Source organism: Pyxicephalus adspersus, chromosome 5 (assembly GCF_032062135.1).
Source record: "Pyxicephalus adspersus chromosome 5, UCB_Pads_2.0, whole genome shotgun sequence".
NCBI lineage: Eukaryota > Metazoa > Chordata > Amphibia > Anura > Pyxicephalidae > Pyxicephalus > Pyxicephalus adspersus.
Genome location: NC_092862.1, coordinates 65,381,516 through 65,403,375, shown reverse-complemented (window position 1 = coordinate 65,403,375; position 21,860 = coordinate 65,381,516). Strand labels below are relative to the sequence as shown.

The 21,860-nt window shown below is 36.5% G+C and overlaps 1 protein-coding gene across 2 annotated transcripts in view; it reads right to left on the bottom strand.

Annotated features, from left to right (window-relative positions):
• IRF4 (interferon regulatory factor 4) overlaps positions 1-15,842 on the bottom strand; it is a 24,580-nt gene extending 8,738 nt beyond the window's left edge. Inside the window, exons 1-5 of one of the 2 annotated variants that reach the window (XM_072411787.1) lie at positions 15,754-15,842; positions 9,582-9,809; positions 3,229-3,415; positions 2,516-2,610; positions 1,106-1,247 (exon numbers count right to left, since the gene is read on the bottom strand). In XM_072411787.1, coding sequence (XP_072267888.1) covers positions 1,106-1,247; positions 2,516-2,610; positions 3,229-3,415; positions 9,582-9,782 — 625 coding nt within the window. In that variant the 5' untranslated portion in view covers positions 9,783-9,809; positions 15,754-15,842. Of the gene's footprint in view, positions 1-1,105; positions 1,248-2,515; positions 2,611-3,228; positions 3,416-9,581; positions 9,810-11,044; positions 11,372-15,753 lie in introns of those variants that run through there. The other variant, XM_072411788.1, reaches the window with a different exon arrangement.
• Between the last annotated feature and the right edge of the window lie 6,018 nt (positions 15,843-21,860).

Genomic DNA, 21,860 nt, shown 5'->3' with positions numbered 1-21,860 from the left:
TCATTTGCAATCCCTATTTAATGTACAGCGCTGCGTAATATGTTGGCGCTATATAAATCCTGTTTAATAATAATAATAATAATAATAACTATCAACCAACCACATCCACTGATTTCCAGGCAGTTAAGTTTCTGTTTTACTTGGTTCATTGATTTCTTAAAGACTCCAGTGAAATCATACAAAGGGTCACCTATTTTTATTGTCACAATCTTATCATCTAGTTCTATGTTAGAGCATAAAGGACTAGTCAATTCCTATTTTATATTGAGGTAAAACAATTAAATCTAAAGCACTTTAAATAGTAGGGAAGAGTCAGAGCCCCCGTTATTTGCCCCTGATGTAGAGATTCACCCCTACTATTTATTCTGGTGGCCATTGCTCCTGGGGTGAAAGGAGGTAAAACCCATAAATGTTGAATTATCACTGAAATAGGGAGCAAGGGTACAATTTCCGGTGGAAAGCATTGTTCTGAAAGATTTACTAATAAACTAATTCCATTATTATGCAAAATTTAAAAAAATGTTTGAAAGGTTTATTATACTATTGAAGTTGTGAGAATGTAAATTTACCTTGCAGCATAGAATTAGTAATGTACAACTGTGTGTGTTTCTAGCTCTCAGACTTGCTACCGAACAGAAAACTTGATCAAAGAATTTTTCCAATTTAACTGATGCATACCAAGGCTGGTAAACTTGGTCTGGCTACCTAAGCTGCAAAAAATGTGAACCTCAACAGAAAACTGGGCACCACATGAAGTCAGATGGTGGACCATTGCATTCCTCTACAAATATAAACATTCTGCATATACTTAGGCATTACTGGCAACCCCCTCCACACACACGCACACAAATACACTTTCTATATGTAGAATGCAGTATTTAAAGATAATTTCATATTGTGTGCCTGGCATCAGTCTAGCAGAAATAACATCTCCAATTTTTGTTACAACAAACCAACTAAAATCATGGAGGTTACTTATACTACAAAAATGAATTAAAGAAAACAGTAACATCAAGTGAACTGTAACTAACAGGCTGTTTTGCTTCAGTTACCTTTCTCTGATCAACACGAGTTAAGAAGTAAGAAGTAGAAGCAAGGTACATACTGTTATCACAGGAAGTGTTTTGCCATAGGTGACTGCGTGCTGCAAAAGGGACACTTGCACACTGGTAAGGAAGATCAGGATGTGGTTGTTCTGGTGCATAGTCCCTCCAGCTCCGTTCGTGAGACATCATAAAGTGTGGCACCTGTCAAAGAGGAAGATGAAGCTTTTATTATTCTGTGCTCAGATCATGAGAACAGTTTGTTATAACTGCTATAATTAACGGTGTGCTATACACAATGGCACAGTGCTGTCTGAGCCTATTTCACCATACCTAAATAACCCGGACAATGGCAAAGCTTAGGCAAGTACACACATTGGATTTTTGTGGTTGGAAGGAATCTTTCACTTTTCTTTACATAAAGTACTGAAAGATGAACGAACGAGCGATGTACATACAGCACTATGGAGAGGGTAGGAGGAGAACGATGGAGCGGCAGCCCGCTGTGCTTTCTCCCCTTCACTTGCATTACGATCATTTGTCCTTTGCAGACGAGCACTGTGCACACATCAGATTTTCGTCCGATACCAGCACTGAGGCGATAATGTGATGTGTATGTAACCTTAGTAAGACCATATCACCAAAGACTGAGGATTGTTTTCCTGGAGAGGATAATTCATAGATCAGGTGTTCTCTGCATGGACTATCTACAAGTTATGCATGCACAGTTTTTCATTCCTTGAGTTCCAATTACATGAAAAGGCTGCCACAGCACAGGTCATGTTAACTAACTTAATGCACTGCAGTACACTTGGTTAGTGTGAATGGAACCTTAAAGTTATAGTTAGGGTTTTATTTTAGGGAATACTTCTTTTTTCATGTTTTAGCTGGTGGTTTTCCATTTTTTCTTGTTACTTAGGGATTTTCAACGAATAATAACAGCCTGATTGCCAGCAGGTAGTAAAAATGTATTTAATATTTAGCTCTGGTAATGCAAGATATGAGAGTACATTGCTAGCCACCAATACTTGAAATAATATCAGATTGGCTAAATTATTAGCTAACATTTTTTTCAGGATCCCTTAAATCCTTTCCTTTGTCTTTATACATTTTTTCAGACACCAAACACTGTACAGTGAGATTTGTCTATAACTGATAGCACCATATATGAATCATTGTTGGATAATAACTACTGGAACACAGCATTGCTTTAAGATGGTGGTTATATTTATCTATTGAACAACTATAAAATTACTGTAATAAAAGCATTGTACTTGGGGCAAATCTGGTACATTCAGAGCTTTGTCCATACTTTGCTTACTTTCATATCTACGACCTTCATGACAGCCTGATATGACCTACATTTAAAGTAGCCTGTTTAAAACATTGCAACATTCTGCACTTCATAACAAAGCTGCACATCCTTAACTGGTAACTTCAAGGAACTTATTTTTTTATTTTCATGCAAATACCTGAGAATGAGGCTGAAGAGATGTGTAAGCTTGTGGTACGGCGAATGGATGATTTACAACTAACTGAGTGTCTTCGGAGCCAAGCTGCTTTACTCCTGTAGTTTAAAAAAACACATTTATGACCAGTGCAATACAATATAACATTTCAGTATTATCTAATATATACATAATATTACACAGATCTATAGTTCCAAAGTTCATACCATCTTTTATTGGACAGTCATAACATTGGGCCTCATTTATTACAGCTCTCCAAGGCTGGAGAAGATACAATTTCATCAGTAAAGCTGGGTCATCCAGTAAACCTGTGTAGCTACATTGCTGGTAAAGCCCGGTTTCACAGCTTTTTCCTGGTGATATCATAGACATTTAATGTAAGAGCTACCTTATCCGAGAACATATCGTTGCTTACAGTGGAGCATAGGTAGCTTGAGAACATTTTAGTTACAGCACAGAGGGACTGGAACAGTTGTCCTAGTTCTGTACCAAAAGAAGACACTGCTAACTGTAAACCATTACAATTTTTTTTTTAATCATTTATGTTTGTACAGCATGCAATGGGTAACTGGAATATTCAGCCTTTTATCGTCTCTTTCATGCTTTTGTATACAGGTTTGATTTAAAAAGTCATTCCTTATAAGCAGATAACTTTCCTTTTTATGAGTTTCAAATGACCACATATCAATCTGGAACCTGTAGAAAAAATACCTTACCTTTTTTTGAGCCTTCTGGGACTATTTTGTACACCTTATATGGATCTGATATATCCAACTGACTTCTTTCCACTAATTCTTCAAAGTCATTACTCTTATTTAAAGCACAGCGCAGCCTTGTCTTCCATGTAGGAGGATCTGGTTTGTCAAGACCTTCCCGGTATTTGCCTTTAAAAAGTGCCCAGGCCTGCAAAGTGAGAAAATATATACTGCAATCAAAGAGAAAGCTTGTAATGCCAACGGATCTGTCTGTATTAGCCCAATTACCATGTTTCCCCGAAAATAAGACACTGTCTTATATTATTTTTTTCTCCAAGAAATGCCCTAGGGCTTATTTTCAGCTAGGGCTTATATTTTGAGAAGAACAACAAACCGCAAAAAAATTAACATTTATCATGGTAACTCTGTAAGTAAGCTGTGTGCTGTGTCCTCCCTCTTCTACCCTCCCCCCACCCCCTCACCAATCAGTCCTGCATCACTGTGCTCTGGAAGAGAGATGGGACAGCCTTATCCAGGCTGTTCTCCCTTCACTCCCCCCAGCACAATCAGTTCTGCACTGCACTGGAGGAGAGGTGTGGCATCCTCAGCGTCCTCTCTTTTCTCCTCCCCCCACCACGATCATTTGAGAAGGAGAGATGTGACAGGCTCAGTGTGCCCTCCCTTCACATCTCTCTCTACAATCATCAGCTCTGGCCCCGGAGAAGTGATGGATTGTGTGAGCCTGGAATACTCGTACGTACGGGGTAGTGATGTTGTGACAGTCCTGCACTCGTGTGACAGTCTGTTATGTCCTTTACTTCCTCCCCCACCACTATGTACAGTATGTGCTGAAGATATTCTACCGTATTAAGCTAGGGCTTACTTTCGGGGGAGGGCTTATATTTCGAGCTTGCTGGAAAACAGCCAAAAATCCTGCTAGGGCTTACTTTCGGGGGGTGTCTTATTTTCGGGGAAACACGGTAGTAGGGATGAGGGAGACTGCATCTGACATTCTCGCTGAATTTCCTGAATGTTCCGATGGGTCTGAGAAACTTTGGTGAACCGAATTCGTGGACCCATTGGAAGTTCGAGGAAATCATTACAGGAGGAGTACTGCGGCTGCAATGCAGCACTGTATAATATGTGCAGATTTCAATTCTGAGTTAACCTCTAGTGCCCGGGGAAGCCCTCATTTAACTGGGGATCGCGCACAGGAGGATTCTCACGGCTGCATTCATGATTGTGTGAATCCCGCAGCTGTGCTCATCAATGATTCATGTTAGTGTGAATCTCGCAGTTGTGCTCATCAATGAATGATGATTCCCACAGCTGCATTCATTTATGATGAGCACAGCCGCGGAACTTCTGTGTTCTTGGATGGAGAATCTCTAACCAAGAACACATACTACAGGGCTGCAAAAGCAATCAGGGGAGCGGAGCTGCAGGTCCCAAAAATATCGATCTCGGCGGCTGAATTTACACAGGCCGTTCTCGCTTACATGTATGGTAAACAAGAACGGCCCGATTTGCCGCAAGATCGAATTTTAAAATTTCACTCGCTCATCCCTACCAAATAGCAATAAGAATTAGGAAAACTAGTACGGTCATCAAATGCTAATTACAAAACAGATTCTATAATATAACATGTAAATTCAGTTACATAAATTCATAAATTGCAGTTACTAATTGCTGCAATATTTCTTTTTCGAAGTGCCAGAGTCCTATTTAGGCATAATAATATGTATATTATAATATAATAATAATAAGAAGAGGTGAATAATATGTAATATTAGGCTTGTTTCTCTAAGAGCCAGTGTGGAAAGGCTGTGGTCCGATATTACTTTGGGACAAGGCATGTAAGATAACATTATGGGCAACATGGAGTTGTAAGACTTAATATTAATATTAATAAAATAATATTGTGAAATGAATGTGCGGCCTCACCTATACTTCAGGCAAAGTATTAAGAAGTATATAGGGTAGTAGTACTTTTGCTGGACAGAAGGTGTAAATCCAGCCTTAGATAAAACAATAAGGGCACAATATAGCGAATCAGAACTGAAATCCGCACATATTATAGAGTGCTGAATTCAGGATCTATTACATCCCTTTCTCTAAATACGGCATGGATAACATGGCTCTGCATTATTCTTCTTTAGCTTGGGCTAGAGGTTAAGGTATAGGGTTTATAGGGCTAGGGGTTCTGCCCCCTTTATGTATATATATCCATCAATGCTAACTTGCATTGGTATGTAGGCTGCAAATACATTGTAATTGTCAAGCCATGTGTAACACATGTAAAAAGATAAAAAAGAAAAAAAAGTTTCTTTGTAAAATAATTTGGAATAATTCCTTAGTATGTCACAGATTTTTTTTTTTTCCTGCCTTTGATTTCTCAAATGTTAAGCATAGTATATATTTTTCAGTAAAAGTGGGTTTCTATTGGAAAACAGTAATCACACAGGAAGCTCATACCACGATACAGATTCTCCGGCATCAGATAATGAAGCCGTCTATTCCAATGTAAAGCCTCAAAAACGCAGTACTTAGAAAAGCAGACAGCCCTCTGCTGGTAAATGACTCACTGAAAACTTCTCAACACCAGGACAGTTGATAGTAACTCAGAAGATGTGGGAGGTGGAAAGAAATTGACTATTTTCCTGTTTTCTTTACAATAATGAAATACCAGGTATTTAAATGTACCAGTTTGCCAGTTTTAAATTTTTTATCACAACTACAACTAGTGTTAAAAATACAATATAAAGCCACCCTAGGTGCTTTAAAAATAAATTGTATGCCTTACCAACATGCTTTTAAAGCATCACAATACAAATAAATATATTATTATATATTAAAAATTTTAGGGCTATTAGGGCCAGTGGTAGCCCAATCTCCCCCATGTAGATGAATAGGAGCAGTTGGTACTTCTTTTTTGTCATGGCTTCAGCAGATCACGGAGTGGTTCACAAAAGTTATGTGTTTTTTTTGCCCACAGCAATTGTGTTCTGAAGATCTGCATGCAAATCTTGTTTGCCTCTCCTGGACGCACAGTAGCAGTTTGCTGTCAGACAGAAGTCCTATTAGTGATGTGCATTGAGGTGCCATTCAAAATAAAAATGTGGGCAATTCAAATATGTTAACCTAGCTTAGGCAAAGTCTTACTACTGCATTGTAGAAATTACTTCTCACTTCCTGTTGTGTCTCCAGAACAGGAAGAGCAGGACAAAATGACAATCACTGTTAAAAGAACCATACTGTAAGCACAAATTAGAATAACACATTTTGCTACACTTTGGCTTTAAGGAACAACTAATTGTAAGATCCCCTGTACACACCTTTTAGATTTATCGCTTGCTATTTAATTGACATGTATACTAAAGAACAATGTTTTTTGTAAATATCCCATTGTGTGAATGCTAGTTCCCTGGCTGTCATACTAATCCAGTGGCTTTAGTACTTTGAAAGAAGTATGCAGATGAGAAAATTCTTCCTGACATCCCTTGGGCCATTTCATTCTGCATAAGTCTTCTAGATCTGTGTAAAATGTTGCAGCCAGGCAATTAGTATTTTCAGAAAGGAGTAACTTTCATAATTCTTTCAGTACAGATTTCCAATGACAAAGTATTTTGCATTGTGTTTGCGGCTGCCTTTGACTCCTGGAAGCAATGGATACAAGCGTCCATTGATGTGGAGTTTTCATCTTTCTAAACTCTGAAAGATACTCCACTGCTGAGCAGAGAAAAATATCAATGAATGCAGATGTCTTAGACCATAGAGCTGTAGTTCTGTAGTGTTTCTGTATTGGACATCTTACTCTCCTGCCAATATTCTGCAGAACTCCCAACATCCTGGGCACAGTGCCAGACACTAGTTAGCACATGCCCTTACAAGACTCAACTTCTAACTGTAATGTAGACCTTATTAGTATCAAATATGTTGTTATAAAATCCTAATCAGTAGCTCTGCTCTTCTAAATACACTGGGTAAATAAATCAGTGCACTTTCTAACACTGCAAATGGTCAAAGTGAGATAGTTCATAAGATTAGTGCACACAGATTCACTCGCACTCGTTTCCATATCTAGTTAGAAAGACGACTACACAGTTTGTACCACAAACCACAAATTCACATAAAACAGATCCATTTAAAGCCACAGGCAGTAAAGTATAAAACTGGGGAGTGACAATGGACTTTTCACTAGATGGTCTTCTAATAGACCCCAGCAATAAAAACTGTCAGATTTACACTGAAATGTCCTTTTTAAGATATGGTAAATACTACATATTGTATTTCAGATTTTCTTTTCTTGTTGTGCAAGGATAATAAAACCCTGGAAATTTCTGTAACATCTGCATAATACAAGAATAAAATGTTCAGGATAAATAAATGCAGACATCGGTGTCAGTTTGGGCCTATTAAAAGTAATTCCCTAATATCAATTATTGGGATTGAGCTTTATGCATAGTTTGAGATCAGATGTTTGAGAGATAAGATATATATCACATAATTATGTATTCCTTAAAGCTTGACCCATACCCGTCCATCTCATTAGGGATGAGTGTATGGAATGGTACCCCAATGCACTGCTGCAACACATGACAATATGGTTCTGAAATCCACTAACAAACCCCTAAAACAATGCTAGCTAATGAAAAGATGCTAACCTTCAAATGACCTTAAGCCCTCGTCAGCTTTTCTTGCTCTTCTTACAATGCTTCAACACACACTAAAACCGTAGTGCCCCACTTGACTGGTGCATATCAGTGCCCCCATTATTGTCCATTGTTACCCCTCCTGACCCCAATATAAAGGTCAGGTGGGGCATTATGAGTCCTTTATGTTCTTCTGTTTGAATTTCTGCATATGTTTCCAGAAATAGTGACCAGCCGAAGTCAGAACCCCTGTGGGATTTCTAACACCTACTGACCATGAAACAGCTAATTTGCCATATTGGAATATGGCAATAAATTTAAGTTATATGTGTATTTAGGGAGTCTTTAGATACTAGGAGGGAAAGAATATTTTTGGGGATTTATAATAATTATATCAGGAAGATGTAGGCATATTATGGAGCCTCTCTTTCTATTCTATTACATTGTATGTAGCAGTGATGTCTGACTGATGTCTTCCATAGTGGTGATAAACAGGGCCAAGTCTGTTTTAATAGCAATCTGTGGACATATCTGTACCGTTTTTGGGGTTTCTTGCCGAGTAAATAAATCCTTTTAATAAATAAATGCCCATCCTAGGAGAGGATGATGTTGGCCTGATTGTTTTGGAAAAGTGTTACAAAGTCATAATGAGGGATGCCCCAGTATTTTTGTTGTTAGTCTTTTGTGTATTTTGAGTTTTTTTAAATAAAAGTATTAGGGATCCAAAGTACAATATAAAAGTCATGAAACTTTATTTATCAAAGTGTCTGAGGGAGTACCTATATTTTTTCATAGAAAACCATCAAGGTTTCACCAAGTGTCTGCATTCAATCTACCTCCCCAAGAGTTTAAATCCATTGTGTCCACTCCAATTTAAAATGAACATTTAAAAAACATTAAACATCTACCAGTTCATTGTTCATACTAGAACAATACCTTATATGTTTATGGGTTAGAACATTCTATTTTGTATTAGCTGGCCTCATTTTAGTGGTCTAGCACTTGTAGCCTGGGACAGTCCCATTGATATCATGAGGGTTAGGAGTTACAATGCTATGCTTCATGACTAAAAGTTCCTGAAAGAGAAACTTTCTGTGCTACCTATTTAGCTTATTCGATCAAGAACCTGCTCAAGAAACATGAATGACAGACGCTAATTTTTGGGTCAACACTTTTCATCTATCAGGTCCTTCAGTGATTGATCCACAATGATTTACAATGGATGGGTTTCATGATAAAAGAGTCTCCAATAAATCTGGTTAAGAGAAATCATAATTTCCACTTAAATTACAATTTTGTCCTTGAAAAATGAAAGGGAGACATTTACTAGTTAACATATATGTGAGGCCCGACACTTTTAATCATAGGGCCCACAGAGTATGTTGCCATACACTACAATTACATCAATCACCCTACTTCTCACTAAAGAAGCATAAACTATGAAATCTTAACCTGATTTTCTTTAAATATGTGAGTCATTACATTCTGGTCTGTTTAAAAAAGCTAAACTTTGATTTTGATATATTTTAAAGAACAGATATTTTGATAAAATGTGTCACCATTGGGGATTTTACCCCAATGCAAATAACTTCTTCAGAAGGTTGGATTCTACTCATCACAATATAATCATGCACATGATCAGGCACAGATTACTCACTAGTCTGTAGTGTAAAATATAACCTATTTGTGGCTAATTTGGTCCCGGAGGCCTGGACAAGATACCTTAAAAAGAGCGGCGTCTTCGTCTCTGTTGTAGTCCTGTTTGCCAGCATGTTTCCAAGGTATACGGAAAATGCTTCTGTCTTCATTCTCCCATACCAATCCAGGATACTTTCCACTGTCAATCTGGTCAATCAGCCATTGCCTCAGTTTTCCATTTCCACAGCTTATCGGGGTCATTCCACAATCTCCGCCTTGGTTCATACCACTCTATACCCTCTTTATTGCCGACTGTTAGAAGAAAAGCATAGGCAACACTTCTTTAATGGCTGTAACTTGAGTATTTTTACATGTTCTGTAATTTACTACCTTATACATGAAATAATGATCAGAATAAAGGCTATTCCAAGTACAACTTCCAGTGAAACTGAAGAATTAGTACAAGTCATTTTGCTCTAATTATAACAAAAGCTTCCTTTTACTGACATCATGTTGCCATGATTCTGTTTCAATAGGATCTGTATGTATCCTCTGTTAATGTAAAATATGTATTTTAGTCTTAGGAGATGTCTCTGTACAAGAACAGTTCCTAAACATTTAAAACAACTCCATGAAGTAGGTTTAATTAGCCGGAAGCACTTTATGAATATTAAAATGTGGTTTAAGCCACAAAAAAGCAAATAATTTAAAGCTAAAATGAAGACATTTAAAATAATCTTTTTAATTAAGACTAATAATTAGGACTAATAATTAAGACTAAACTAATGTTTAAGTGTGACAAACAGAATAACATAAAATGACTGGATTATTGGGTTGTGGTTTACATAGATACATTTCTTCATACATAGACCCCTCGGTGTCTAGTGAAACATTATGGCTTGGCCCCAACGACATGACTAGTTTAAAGGAGGGCTATATCTTATTCTTTGTCATATTACCACATCAACAACTGGAAACCAAAGGCAGCATGTGGCGGTTACTACAGAATGAGGTATGGGGGAAGCTGCCGTTTAGTATACATAGTTGGTGTATAGTTTGGCTTTATGCCCCAAAAGCTTTTTAACTTTTTTGGCATTTATTGTATAGGAAAATATAATGGAAGCTTTGTAGTGACCCCAATACAAACAAACAAGTTACAAAGTAAAGACTCAAACTGGTATTCTGAAGAAACAAGTCACCATGCACTTTTAGGTACCATGTAAAGTAATCAGTATGTGTATTATATGGCATGTGTTTGTATTTGGAAAATCACTTTAGATATATATATCTAAGATCCATTATGATTGTAGCACTGTACATACAGTGGGGCTGGGATTGTTACATATAGACTTACATTATTAAAATATGGAAAATATAAATCTATTTACCAGCCCATTAATGTCTGGTTTGTCATCTGTGTACAAAGCAGGTTCCCCCATTAGCTCTTAATGCGGTTAGCAGGTTTTGCTACGCAATAATGAAACCCACTAGCCCCACCATCACACCCAGTAACAGACAAATTTGTCACTTTGCCCTTATATACTTACTTATATTTGGTGTGTTTTCCAGAGTACATTAGTACTTCAAAAAAATTAAATAGCTAGTGTTAAATATTAGTCTATCTCTGAGTCTTATCATTCAATTTGGTATGATATATTCTTTTGCATATTTTAAACGGAATTAACATTTTCATGAAATAATTGAAGTCACTGTAAAATTAGTGGAGAAAATGTATTAAGGTAGGGTTGGTTAGACGCAGAGCTGAAACCGGAATGGAGCTGAGCCTTGCATCTTAGAGGTGGAGCTGAATATTCTGCAGCGTCTTCCCCTCAGTGCTAATTTACATGCTGTAAATAAAAAGTAACCAATGTTGTAGTAGTAAAATAAGCGTACTTATTAGGCGTAAGACTTAAGAATTCAGACTAACATTTATCATGTATATTGGTATATCTGCTTCTCACCATACTACTAAATGGTTTGCAAATGGTTATTCAGACTCTACATGTAGTGCCTAATTGGCAGTTCTCCAACCACCTCCACAAACTTGAACTGGAACCATTTTGTACTACTTTTGCAAGCATGTTTGCAATAGCCTTTTCTGTGATTTTGGCCTTTCTGGATGACTGGAAGTGAAAAAAAAAACACACTGCACAGGTTTCAGCCTAGTAGGTCCAATGGAGTGGTGAAGAGCACTATTTTTCACACCAGTCTGAATTCTGCCTAAATTATGGGATTTGAAAGAGGTAGGATAGAACAAATATGGGATTAACTTCAACAGGGGATTTGTTTAGACTGATAGCTAGAGTTGGAGCTCAACTGCTGAATCTGCTTTGGAGTTGGATCTAGAAAATATGGATCACTAACAACCCTGCTCCTAATTTGTTTCCATTATTGGGATCTCAGGGTGTATAGAAAATGGTGGATATGGATCATTGTGCTTTATTTCCTAAGTCTAGGTAAGGGTAAAGATGGATGTATCTAGCAAGTGACATGGTAACCCTGTTTTAGGCCAAATCTGGGAACTTTAGACAAAATCATCAGCTCACAGGGAAAACATTCTTATTGTCCATACCCAGTGTAAGGATCGACTTGTACTATTATATACAAAATTCATAACATAAAAAACAATGTCAGCAGTAAAAAACTGATGCAGAAAACAGGAAGAAAAATTTACATAAGGATTGGGAATTAGTACGCTCCTATGACTTTCTATGGATGTGAGATTGGGGTAAACTAAGTGAACTTTCTGAATTTATCACAGGCATTGTATTCTGGACAGCATTAGTAGCTCACTTCTTGTTACTTAGAACTTAAGTCAGATGTGAATGGGGGCAAAGTTAAGTCAGCATGCTGGTTCAGAGGTTAGCACTCTGGCCTTTGCGAACACTAAGTCCCAGGTTTGAATCAGGGCACTATCTGCATGGAGTTTGTGTGGGTTTCCTCTGGATATTCCAGTTTCCTCCTACATCATAAAAGAATGCAATTAGGTTTTTTGGCTTCCTCCCAAAAAATTGTAGAACTTAGAATAAGACTGTATTGAACACATATGACTATGGCAGAGACATTAGATTGCGAGCTCCTTTGAGGGACAACTAGTGACATGACTATAGAATTTGTAAAGTTCTGGTTATTATGTCGGCCCTATATAAAATACCTATTAATAATAAGTCCAGAGCGTTATGTTATATTGACAATATACATACCTTTACTAGTGGAAATGAAGACTTCTACAATTGTCAAGAGATTTCAAACTTTCTACAGAATTGTATTTTGTTTATCTGTACAGAAGTTTCACACACCACTGAGGCTGCAGTAAAGTCAATGGTGCATAGAGTCTTGTTTATATATAAAAAAATCGTTGAAGGTGCTAATATTTAAATCTTAGTTTTTTAATTGGCTGACATCAAACTAAGCAGGTAAACCACCCCACACTTCTTTCAGTAGATCACAATATTAAAAAATAATTAAGGCATAAATAAACAAAACATTTTTTTTATTTGAATAGAGTGGTGAGAAGATGAAACCTTGGTCAAATTTTTATTGCTGTCTATGTCATTGTTGGGGAAATTCGCTGTCTCTAATTGTCATGATTAACAGTGTCGGGAATAAAAGTGAGGGCAAGTCCAAGTTTTTGAGTTGTCACAAAACAGGAATAGAGTATACTTTTTCCAATGGTGAGACTTATTTCTGAAACAAAAGGGGGGATGTCCCTCAAATTGGAAAGATATATTCTCACTTCCTGTCAATAGTACAGACGGTGAATGGAAATCTCTCTTATGAGATACAGATGGCAACAAAGAAACGTGACAGTGGTTACAACCCTCCTCAACTCTATAAAAATGTTTTAGTTAGACTTTAGGAAAAATGAAGTGTTACTGTTACTTAGAAGTTTAGAGTATATATAGAGTATGTAAAGTGAACCTAAAATTGTGCATGCACTTTTCCAGCTAAACAACATCTATTCTTTTGGTAAATAACACCATTGTGTCCATTAACTGGTTTGCAAGCTACATAAAATATACCCTGGTCTTATTACAGAACCTAGGAAGTGGGTTAGTGAGACAGTCAAATGGCATTTTTGGCACGTTGATTATTCTACATATCGCACTTGACCTTCTAATAATAGTATTTCACCAGAAATTGATTAACAACAAAAAGATTTTTTTAGTAATAATCTGAGAACTGTATTACCTGAAAAAAGTGTATAACTCCAAAACAGAGTGATAACCTTTTTTTAATGGAACACCATTTTAAGGACTACAAAAACCAGTATTCATTTGTGACTCATCCTGAAGAGGTTTGTATGGTGAAGTCAATCCTCAAAATGTTTGCTTGTTACAGAGAACATTCTTCAACAAGTGTAAGCCACTGCACAGGTTTCAGAACCCCCATGTACTGAAACTGTCATTTTCTAGAATATTTGCCGTGCAAGTGTTATGGTAACAGGGGACATCCGACCACACCGCAAATGCAAGATCTACCGATATTTCTTTATTTGGTGAAGACCTAGTCTTTCCAAAACTGAGATCTCTTTTGGCAGGATCTGGAGGTTTAAAGCACTAGGCGAATTCCAATATCTTGGATGCCCTAATGTTGAGATTCCTGAACTAAGTTCCTAGATCTGCACACCTGCTGTATACATTATGAGGGGTTCCTTAGGGTTTGCCGTCAGAATTATTTTTTAATTTATTGCATATTATAAGAAGTGCAGCAAGATTTGCTGGAAAACACAAAGGTGGGTGCCAGTGCCTATTATTCCCAGGTAGACAGGTCTGGAATTATGTTAGTTTGATCTTGCTGTTAGAAAAGCCAGTGGCACCAGCCCACCAAGCTCTAACTTTCTTTTGATTCAAGATGGAACTTTACAGTCACATGCCTACAGCTCTGTGATTTGCTCCTAATGAGTAGGTCATATTACACCTTCCATGTTATTTTATTGTGTATAAAGTACTTTTGTGTGTTTTATATTGTATATTTTTATTTTTTGGTTCTCAATGAACAATCTAAAGAAGTGTAGTTATTTATTTAATTTAGTAAACTAACATTTACAACTTTTTGTATATTTGTATGTTTTTACTATTATACAACATGCTCCAGAGGTAATGTTACATAAATACCAATGTGCTGGGCTTTATTACTTTTTAACTCCAATCATGATTAAAGCAGTATTTGTATTTTTTGTAGCACCTTACGTTATGCTAGCTCTTGGCATATGGAGTATTCTTTAAAATGCTATTATTAGCCCTTCACTTGTGCTAGAGATTAAACACAATATTAAAAGCAGGCCATAGGAGTGGTGGTATTATTTTATAGGATTGTACCTTCATCACCATGATACTCAGTGAGAACTTTAATTCTAGTTCTGTAGTTTTTACCCTACTCATAACTTATTCAACAACAGACAAAAAGGTAATGCAAAACAAAGGGCTATAATCAGATTTTGTTTTTCACCTATTTATAGCAAATCAAACCAATACAAGGTAACTGCACTCGCAGTTGTAGTCTAAAATTACTAAACTGTGACCATTTTACAATGTAGCTCAGATGTTTACCAGTGGTTGACTTTATGTCACTAACTAATAGCTACTAGGGGATGGCTATATTGTGAAAAGATACAAAATATATTGTATATTGGCAGAAACTGTCAAATGCTTAGAAGACTAAATATTGTAACCTAAAGCACCCTGTAGAAATCTTGGAGTGGTTAGAAACTTTCACTATGAATCTCTGAAGATCATCGGTAGCCTTTCATTTTTAGTACATGTGACATTGTTCATTATAGCATGTACATCAGACCCTACCATAATACAACATTTAAGCATTCTGTCTTGCCTTCAGTAAGATGCTAAATAACACAGAATAGCATTCTAAACCTATTAAAATGATTATTCAGATATGCTCCATTTTGAAATCACGTGTCAATTATCCAGGAACCAAACATATACATTTGGTTCTCCAAAAGCAATACAACGTGATATTACTTTGTATTATTACTTCATTGGTAATGTTTTTACCATTATTCTATATGGATTTAAAATATAGAAAAATATACTTTAAAATATAAAATTACAAAATTAATCATTTTGCAAGCTACCATCATAGAAAGAAAATGCAAAACAGTAAATATTACAGATACTTTCTGGTAACTTTTTTTTTTTTTTTTTTAAGAACAGCTAGCAGACAAGGCAGAAGAGGAAGTAATGAGTTCAAAAGTTAAAACAAGTGATGCTAGAGGAAGAGAGCATACGTGTCTTACCTCTCCTCCGTGAGAGTTGAGAGTGAGCGATCACTTTACGGAAACCTAAAATATTCAACTCTACTTTGAAAAAAAGGGGAACTTACCTTACCTTTCATTTATGTGTGAGCTTCTAGATGGGCGTTGACTATAAACTAGGTGGGAGGGGACAGCAAGGCAGAAAGATGCATGACTGCTATGAGCTCTCAAACTCTCTGGAGCCATCAAGTGCTTCAGTTATACTGAATATACAGAGAGCCCTAGAATGTGGGAAACCCCAAACCATCTACTAACATACTAATGACATTTACTGTAATACACAGTACAGGAAAGTTCTCTCAATAATAAAGCACTTTGCTTTTTAACACCCACAATAAAATATAGATTAAATTGTGTAGCAAATACAAGGTGAAAAAGAGTTTTACTGTAATACAGTTTGTACAGACCTTTGTTACAAATGTGCTGTTTAGGGGAAATAAAGATGATTACAGTAATTACATTACATTATTAGCCTTTGATAATGCAAATCAGCGATATTAGAGAACGACATTAAAGCAATGACTCTTTTTTTCTAAATAAAAAGAATAATATCTCCCAAATAAGTTCTAATAAAACTGATAACCATAAAAAATACACATATTACAAATGTAATTACAATGTGACACCGATAGGTGTTCCATATACTACTTCAATGTGTTCTGTTAGCATTTGTTCTATTAATCTTTTTATTATATTGTATAATATTTGTATAATGTTTCAAAATTTTATGTAAGTAGGGCTAATATTACAACATCAACCTGTTTTATTTTATTACACTGTTTATGAGCAAAATTGAATAATGTGGTCTGACTATTATTATGTGATGTGACAAGGTATTGTAATTATGATCTACAATATGAATTGATTTATAGCCCCGATGCAGGGTCTTACTCTGCAGTGGGTTTATGTTGTTATATCTGGCAAACTTCAGTATTCCCAGTGGAAGGCTTGTGCTGCCTATACTGCAAAGAATTGTGTTATAATACCACCCTAATAATAAAATATGGCAATAAAAAATAGCCAAGGCTGAATTAGAAACATATAAATAAGTGTTACATCCAACAAGTAAAAAAGTGTCAAAATAGCAATGTAAAAAATAATGAGCATGTTATAAAATGAAGTAAGCTTTTCAAACAAATTTTTTGTTACTGTAGTCAAATGAGTAATGTGATTTATGACTGGTTACTATGAACTATGCAGGCCACCCCTTTCCTTTCCATTCCTGAAAAAGTCTTATAATGTTTATTTGGTATATGCATAACCCATAACCATTAGTTAAACATCATCTTTCATTTTCTAAATGTATTGTGACTAATCACTCACTTTTTCTGTTATGTTTATAGCTTCTAACAAATAAACATAAAAATTGTAAAAAAAAATAAATAAAAATACAATATTTTACAACCAATTTAGAAACCTTATCTGTAAAGTCAAAAAACCAAAGTTTTCCTGTAACTGTCCTGTGTACATAATGGAAGAAGTAATACCCTAGTTCAGCCAGGTGGTGATGCTGCTGTGTAAAAAATGTTCCACTAACCTAATGCAATGCCAATGTTAAGTTAGATGTGCAGGCAATAACACACATCTATTTGATTTGTACTATTAACAAACATCTATTTGATTTGTACTATTCAAAGGTTAAAGACATAAAAATGCAGCTGAATTATTACTTAATACGAATAGGATTTTGCAATATGTTAACACATATTTCATCTAAACTGTAGGCAAAAATGATCAAAGCATAAGGTAACATTGATACAAATCAAAGAGTTTGTATGTTCAGCCACTTTTGGAATGTATACATCAGAAAAGGAGGAGAAACATACTAAAAAATCTTAACTTACCAGGCTCCATTTTCCTGTCACCACTTGTGTATGTAGCAGACCCTGATTAGTGTATTGTTCTTCTCTTACCTCTCGCAATTTGTAAGAAATGACAATGCTGATTGCTGGGACAATAGGTTAATGGCAAAATTCAGTCCTGTAAAAGACAGAAAGGGCATTTTTCATTTAAAGCAATACCCACATTTATGTGAAAACAAAAACAGTCCATAATCTATTATTTTTATTAGGAAATATATTGGAATATTACATTTCTAAAGTTTTCCTTGCTTTGTAAGAGTTCTTAAAGTATAGCTATGGCCAAAATACCAAATTATATATTGGTATTAATAATGATAATAATAATATTTATTATTATTATTATTATTATAAACAGTATTTTTATAGCGCCATATTGATTCTGCAAGTAAATAGCATAACATGTAGTTACATGACAATTCCTTCTCTGTCTGCCTGGTGGATGCATGGGCACAAGATCCATGTAGTTACTGATCAGTATGTTCCTGATGGTTGAATACATGAACAACATATATATATATATATAAATTCAAGCCCAACACGTTCCTGCTGGTTGGATACATGGGTATCACATTCTTGTAGTTACATGCCCAACATGTAGCTCCTGGTGAGATATCCACCCATGTAGTAGTTAAGGAAAACCTATTTTTAACAAAATACCTAGGCTGCCATTGATGGCCTCCCCTTACATATGTAAGTACAGTATGTAAGTATGCAAACAATAGAAAGAGAAAATGCAAAAGGTTTACAAAAGACCATGGAAGGTGACAAAATATCAAAAAAGCTGTCCCTGCAAAGGAAGATAGTAAATGTTTCCTTCCCTTCTACCCTCCTGGCTAACCCTTATGTTCCTATAGGACATATTATTATTGGGGAGGTAGGCATGAGGAACCACAAGGTGCTGTGGGGGACACGTGTGAAGGAAGATTTCTCTTTAATAAAGGCACACTAAGCAGAGGTAAATATTTGTTTTGCAGGGACAGCTTTGTGACCAATATTTTTTATCTGTTTATTTAAGAGTCTGTCCCCCAGTGTTTGATTCTTCTTTAAAGAGCAACAGAAGATTGCCAGATGAGCTTAATATTACAAATGCCCCCCAGTGAAATTACAGTTACATTTTTGCTCAAATCTAATAGGCAGATAACTTTTCTATACTATTTTCTAATATATTAATCAAAACAAACATTTATTTCGTGATCATACCACAGACAGCTCGTGATCATACAGCTGTCTATGGAACAGTCGGGGAATCTGCTTTCCTGCAGCTGAGTTCAACACCACAAAACATTTTTTTTCTTTCTCTTATAAAAAACACATCTGTTTAGATAGTTTGTCTGCAGCTGTGGATGAAATTGTAAATTTTTACATTTCGAAAAAGTCATTTTTAGCAATTAAAAGTACTGATCGTGGAAAATCACCTGTTTGTTTAAAAATATTGGACAAATATACACCAGACCCATCTCTTGAGGTGCATTACATGCATGCCCATATGGTCAGGCACCATTAACACTGAACAATAAGTAACTTGTGTGTAAACTATGTATACAATTAAACTGTAAAATAAGGTCCTTGTTTACCTCTGTAGCTATAGATATTGTGGAGATATAAGTCTTCAAAGTTCATAACAAAGAAACAAAAATCTTAGTTACATTTTATCACAACATAATGCTGGCAGCCTGACTAGTACTGTTTTAGATAGGTTCACTAAAGAAAAAAAAATGTACAATTCATAAAACACCACAAGCACTGGGTAGAACTGTAATCTAACATGAGTTTAGTGATTAATTTCCCTGCCCATAATGATGTGGTTACTCCTTACTCATTTACCGAAAACAAAAGTGAAAAAGAAACTAAAATACATATCTGAAACTTTTAATAAAAGAATTATCCCAAACAGGGCCAAACATGGCTTGAAGATTAGATTATGTCTAAAGTTTACTAGTGTGACTCTCAAATTAATTTTAGGTACTTCTCCTAGAGATTTATTATACATAGAATATCCAGACCTGAGCACATTGCTGACCTCTTCCCCTGAAAGTTGGTTTTGCTTTCACGTTGACCCTCCTGTTTGATTACTAAATAATCTGACACACTTGTGTTGTAAGTGGCTGCACTATCTCCTTTACTAGGGAGTCATGGCAGTCACCAGGGCCAGACTTCAAACATGACTGCTTTTGTTCATCTCACATTGGGCCTGATATATTTAAAACTCTCCAAGACTGGAGAGGATACACTTTTATCAGTAAAGCTGGGTGATCCAGCAAACCTGGAATTCATGTAATAAAAGTCATTTGTTATTTAATAGCAAATGTTTTCAATCCTGGACCTGATCCATTTCAGGATCACCCAGCTTCACTGATGTAAGTGTATCTTCTCCAGTCCAGAGAGCTTAAATAAATCAGGCCCATTATGTGTATGGCGATGAGATTAGTAGTTTACAGGAGACCGGGAAGTAGAAAAATGTTAAATTTTTGTTATGGGTTTAGATGGTTTCAACTTAAATAATGAGTCCTGTAGACAGTCTTAACAAGTACATTGTCATTTTTATGACACAGACACAGCCATTCACAGTAATAGGGTTTCAGCAACAAAGGTGGTGCCAATCAAGAAAGCATTGGGAAAAACTACATATGACCAGATCATTCTTGTAAATCTACTGTTTGGCTCATACCCGATGGAACTTGCCTGGAGATCACTTGTGGCCTGGGCTGCATGGAGTTGCTGGGGCCTAATACTTGGGCACCTAGGGTTATTGTGGGACCTGATGGGGTTTCTGCTGGGGCTTTCTTCATGGGCCCTTATGCCATTGGGTTACTGCTGTGTCTGCCTGTCTAATAGTTACTGCTGGGGGCTGATATTTGAGTCCCAATTATGTTTTCTTGAGACTTTCCCTGAAGTTCTTTCTTGACTACAAAGGTTTCCTCCTGGTACACCTAATATGCTGATCATGGGCAACACCATGACACTCTCCTGTTTTTCACTAAGAATCTTTTCAGCTGATGCCAACATTTACTGTCAGACTTCACAGGTATTGGTGGGACTAGTTCTATTCCAAAGTTGGAGGATCAAATCAGCATACACTTTTCAGGTTCTGTTTATTCATTTTGTAGAGTTTTTTTTTTTTTTGCTGTTCTTTTGAAAACATATTAAATTAAAAATAAAACATACTATATGCATTAGTTTCCTTCAATGGTAATTCCTCCTTACCCACTCTCCTCCCTGTTGGTGTTCCCCAAGGGGAACCCCCTCAAATTCCAAAACTCCCCCTGACATAAATCTAACTGTTAACAACACTGTTATTCGGCCCTCCCCTCAGGCACGTTGTCTTGGTGTCACCGTTGATTCTGCCCTCTCATTTACCCCCCATATTCAGAATATTTCCAGGGCCTGTCACCTTCACCTATGCAACATCTCCAAAATCCGCTCCTACCTGTCCCCTGAGACCACAAAACTCCTTGTACACGCTCTTATCATCTCTCCTCTGGACTACTGTAACATCCTCCTCTCTGGTATTCCACTAACCCGACTCTCTCCTCTACAATCTACTATGAATGCTGCAGCCCGACCCATCCATCCTTCCCTCCGCTCCTCCTCTGCTGCATCTCTTTTCAGTTCTTTTCACTGGCTTCCATTTCACCTTGGAATAAAATTCAAGCTCCTGTGCTTTGCCTTCAAATCCCTACACAGTTCTTAACCCACTTACATTTCTGACCTGGTAAAAAAATACTCCCCCAGCCGCTCTCTCCGCTCCTCCAATGACCTACAACTGACATCCTCACTCATAACCCCATCACATGCACGGCTCCAAGACTTCTCTAGAGCTGCCCCAACTCTCTGGAATGGTCTTCCTTGTCCTATTCGGCTTGCTCCTACTTTCTGCTCATTTAAAAGAGCACTCAAAACCCATTTTTTCAAACTTGCCTTCAGATCAATAAATAACCCTTCGGCCACAATCCTGTCCAAACATTAGCACTCAAAGGGTTTAAAGGTACCAAAGCCATATTGTAGATGCAAATAAAAAGAAAGGTCCTGGAAGTATCTTTCTAAATCAGAACGGAATGTTAGAATAGCATGCTATAATTATTTAACATTCATACTTTAGTGTTGCACAGTAGATGACACCAATGAGAGACAATTGGGAAAACAGTTTAATGTGTACCAAATTTAGCTGAGCTGAGCAAAGGCCCATGTCTCTCTATACAAGTCAATGGTAATGCAAAATTAACTTAA